The sequence below is a fragment of the Epinephelus fuscoguttatus genome, linkage group LG20, assembly GCF_011397635.1.
Source record: "Epinephelus fuscoguttatus linkage group LG20, E.fuscoguttatus.final_Chr_v1".
In the NCBI taxonomy this organism is placed as follows: domain Eukaryota; kingdom Metazoa; phylum Chordata; class Actinopteri; order Perciformes; family Serranidae; genus Epinephelus; species Epinephelus fuscoguttatus.
In genome coordinates, this window is record NC_064771.1 from 34,804,675 (window position 1) to 34,809,229 (window position 4,555).

General features: G+C 44.1%; 1 protein-coding gene across 1 annotated transcript; it reads left to right on the forward strand.

Moving 5' to 3' along the window:
* On the forward strand, positions 1–4,218 carry LOC125881297 (uncharacterized). Its single transcript, XM_049564385.1, has 7 exons — positions 1–90; positions 1,068–1,369; positions 1,549–1,643; positions 2,146–2,248; positions 2,346–2,504; positions 3,283–3,374; positions 4,121–4,218. Exons 1-7 carry the CDS (start codon positions 43–45, stop codon positions 4,216–4,218), a joined length of 897 nt encoding a protein of 298 aa, XP_049420342.1. The 5' UTR covers positions 1–42.
* The last annotated feature ends 337 nt before the right edge of the window (positions 4,219–4,555 follow it).

Here is a 4,555-nt window from a genome sequence, read left to right on the forward strand (position 1 = left end):
CCAAAATCAATTTCCTGGAAACTCCTGGAAGGTTCTGCAGTCATGGACGAGTCAGCGCTGGAGCGGTACTTCAATAAGTTCATTGCAAATGTGAGTATAGTTAAATGTCATGTGCGGACACAAACCAGCAATGCAACAGTGTTACCAGAAAAAAAAGTGGATGCTAAAACTTTACATTTCTCTATGTTTCAACGATGTTATGGTTAATGTCTGGTCAGGTTTATGCACAAAAAACACTTGGTTATGGTTTGGAAAAGATCATGTTTATGTTTACAATACCTGCTGTGTTTTGGCACTATCCCGCAAACGCATTGATGTCTCAGTAAATACAACCGCTTCTCACGGCACGACCGAATAGGTCAACACGTTCTCACTCTGACATCATCACATTAACGTTTGGTCATGGACTTTCCACGTCCACATATGACGTCCAAGGTACCCTGGGTGTGTTGGTTGTTGATGTTCTGGGACGCCGTGTCAACTTCAGCCTGTTACATGCATTGTCTGTTTTCAAAATACACTTCTGTGTTCACAGGAAATGTACAGTTTGCGTACAGTCTCTTTCAAAATAAACACACTACATCTGCACAACATCGTAAATTGACAGTTTTTTTTCTTTAACAACAATAGCACGTGGTTGGGTTTAGGAAAAAGAACAGGGTGTGGCTTTACAATCTTAGGGGCTGTACATATGCTGCATTTTTTGCGCCCTCAAATTCATTGTTTTTAATATAGACGCACTGCAGGCACACTCAAATGCCAGAGCAACATTGTTGCGGTGCGCATCCATTCCCGAGCGCCCATTTTTTTAGAAAATAGAAATTTAGAAACAGAGTTCAACTTGTGGAACGTAGTAGCGCGAGCTGCATGTCATGTGACAAGGGACAACCAATCACAGCTGACAGATATTTTCCCGTTCTCTTTGGATGGATGTACAATACTTCTTAGCAGGATCAAATCCTGCCTGGTTTAAGTTCATTCATGGGATTTGTTGTCTGTAAGAAAGATGTTTATCCTTTAGGTTTAGATGCGTAGATGGTAACTCACTCAATAGTCTCTCGCTGCAGGACTCCTCAAAGACAGAGGAGGAGGAGAAGGAGAAGGAGAAGGAGGACGACGACAATGAAGAGTTCTTCAGATTACTGCCTGATGAGCTCCTGACACTACATAAGGATGACACAGCAACAACAACAACGCCGATGTTGAATAAAACTGTGCTGCGAGACAGCAGCACCAGTCAGAACTACAGCTCCCAGAATCCCACAGAAGCGGCCAAGCTACCAGGGCAGTCACCCAAGCTGGAGCTGGTTCATCCCATGATCCCAGTGACGCCTGTGACAAAGCAACCAAAACTGACCCCACACATAGTGTAAGCCACCACAAAATCTCACAACAAATGAATTTCTTCTGGAGCTTTTCACATGAGCCTCCCCACTTTACACTGTACTGTGGCTTTTAACGTTTCCTCTCATCAAATTGTAGTCCTCAGTGTCATGCTGCATTCATGTGTTGTTGGAAAGTCCATGTCTAGTGTACATTTGTGTGCAGGAACGTCATCTCTACAGTGAAGCTGGGCTGCCGTCTGGACCTGAGCTTCATTGCTCGCAATGCATGGAACGTGGAGTTCAACCCAATGGTACTGACAACAGCACCCAGAGAAAAATAAACACTTCCAAAACATTATGAGATTTCTAAATCAAGTAGATGCTGTGTATTCTGGTAGTTGTAGGGTTTCTCCCTCTTGAGCAACAGTGTCCCTTTTCTCTGTTTTCTCTGGTCATGTCGCACTAGTTTCAAAAGTCAGTGCATCTTTCAGCTGCAGAGACGTCATGTTTTTTTTTCAAAGGCGCTAACTGGCTAACTAGCACCTTGAATCCATCCTGTAAGTCTTCCATATTCAAATGACGAATACACACTGACGCCACCTGCTGGTGGGGAAAATTACCTCTTCTCATACAGTCACAGGCCGTACTTGATAGTTGGCTGTTGTGGTCTTTGAAGTGTGTTTTGGCCGAGACACAGGCACAGTGAGGCAAAGCAACAGTCGTCCTTCATGAACGCTAGTTCTTCGATGTCAGTTTGGTGTGTCAGGGAACTTGCAGAACACACAGCAAACTGCCGTCTAGAAAACAACCTGTTTTTTTCTCCTGTTTCAGAAATTCAAGGCACTCTTCATGAGGATCCGTGAGCCGCAGTCCACAGCAGTGATCTACGAATCTGGAATTGTTGTCTGCACAGGAACCAAGAGGTCTGTCTGCCTGTCTGTCTGGACTTAACTCCAGTTTTCAGGACTGTGTTTGACCCCCCCCCCCAACTCACTGTCCATCCTCTGTGTGTTTGTGCAGTGAGGAGCAGTCCCGGCTGGCGGCCAGGAAGTTCGCCCGCAAAGTGCAGAAGCTGGGCTTCCCTGCCCGCTTCCTGAACTTTAGGATCCAGAACATGGTGGCCAGTTACAAATCCCTCCCAATCAATTTGGAGCAAATGGCTTCCCATGAGCACTGCAGGTCAGGAGACAGCGCTTGTGGTTTAAACGTACCCGGTCCCGTTGATGATTCCTCTGGAAGTGTTTCAGTGCTTCTTGACTTCAGAACAAAGGCTTGATGCAACCTAACTTAGCTCCATCAGGAGTGACAAAGAGAAACAAACAAACTCAATAGCCTTCTGATTTACACGTTGCATCGTGCTAGCTAACGCGCGAGTAACCAATCCATTCAAGAGTCAGCTAAGTTTTGTTGACAGTAGAGTTTGGTCAGAGCTCAAATACACTACAGGACCTTGAGCTCCATTGACACCTGGCACTGATACCCAGCTCAGACCAAAGATTCATGATGAGATGAAACCATTTTAGATCATTGCAGAGAAAAGTATCAGCGGTGTGAACTGGCCGGTCAGAGCTCGTCTCAAGCCGACTGATGGTGTCACCAGAAATCAGAATGGGAAGTACAGAGAGTTGTTGACTAGAGATGATACACCGTCTCATGGTGGTCACTTCCTGTGAACCGGCAGATTTAAACAACCTTGTAGAATGGCTCATTGCAGGTAGTCGCCTGTTTCAACATGTCTCATCGAGAATCTTTGGTCTGAACTGGGCTTAAAATACAATATCTCACCTTTACATTTCCACACCTGTTCAATAATCAAGATGTTTGTTTTCGATGTATTTTTTCTTTTGCCTCTTCTTGTGTCTTGATTGCGCAGTATGTTTGTATTCTAATTGACTGATTAATTGATTGATTGATTGATTAATTGAGTTAAGTTTTGTGTGCTTTGAACTCTCCACAGTTATGAACCAGAGCTGTTTCAAGCCCTGTTCTACAGCGGTATCCCTGGTGTGGTTATAACCATCACTACAAAGGGGAAGATTGTGTTGACAGGTACCTGATCTGTGTTTGAGTCCACACATCCCAGTTTATTGATCATGTGATGATAAATACACCACAGAGCGGTGCAGCTAAGCTCCATAAGGTGCAGACCATGGATCTGTTAAGACACTTGGATGCAGTGTTCAAGGCGGGACCTCATTCATTCCTATGAAAGCTGCTCTGTGGCACGTGAAGCTAAAAAAACCAAAACAATTTCCAAGTCGTGAAATTACCTGCATCATTGGGCCCACAGAGCAGGCGCACTAGAGATGTGTGGCTGCTGAGCGTCGAGCGTGGCCGAGAGGCCTAGTGGGTGACTTCCGGTTTAGAGCTCTGCTAACTTGAATGGGGATAAAATGATTTAATCTTGCAGCTCTTTTAGACTTTCTAAATATAATCAGACTGAATGTATTAAATCTTGATAGTGAAACAAGTCATTTCACAGGGGTTGTGATGCTCAAAAAAATGTATCCACTAATCTCTTTCCCAGTGTAAGTCTATGGGATAGTCTTTTGGGCCCAAACAACACAACACTTTTTCGACGACGCTTTTTCTCTAGACGCCTGCACACTCTCTTTCCTCATCAGGAATGACGGGAAAAAAAAGATGCTAGACTCAGAAAAAGATGTCATGTGGACAACCTTAGGGGGTTTCAGTGTTATTTTGGGAGGCTCCAATGGTCATTGAGGCGGTTGTGAAATAGTTTTTACACATAAAGTTTTAACTTACTTAACTTAAAGTCTTGTGTTGAATTCCAGGAGCTAAAAGCAGAGCTGAGATCGAGGAAGCACTTGAAACCATCTACCCAATCGTGTGCCGCTTCAGGAGGCATCGAGGAGAGAGGAACTCTGACTAGTGCTCCTGTTCATTTTAAAACTTATATTAAAAAACTGTGTTCAAGTCAGTGCTGAGCAGGGCGTCCACATCCATCACACAGCATATCACTCAGCAGGAAACTCTGCTTTGATCGTTTTTTTCTTAGTGGTTCAGACCTGGATGTTTCTGGATTTTAACCTAAAGGGCTGCAACATGTCCTCCTGCTCACTGGGCCACCATACAGAGCCTTTAATTGCATAGGGGGATCTGAGAGGGCACATTATGTTGTTTTAGAGGTACAAATTAAAAGATACCTGTAATGTTGTTTTGTACAGTTGAAGGGTTTTTACTGCTTAAATTTAAGGCCAGAATAAACT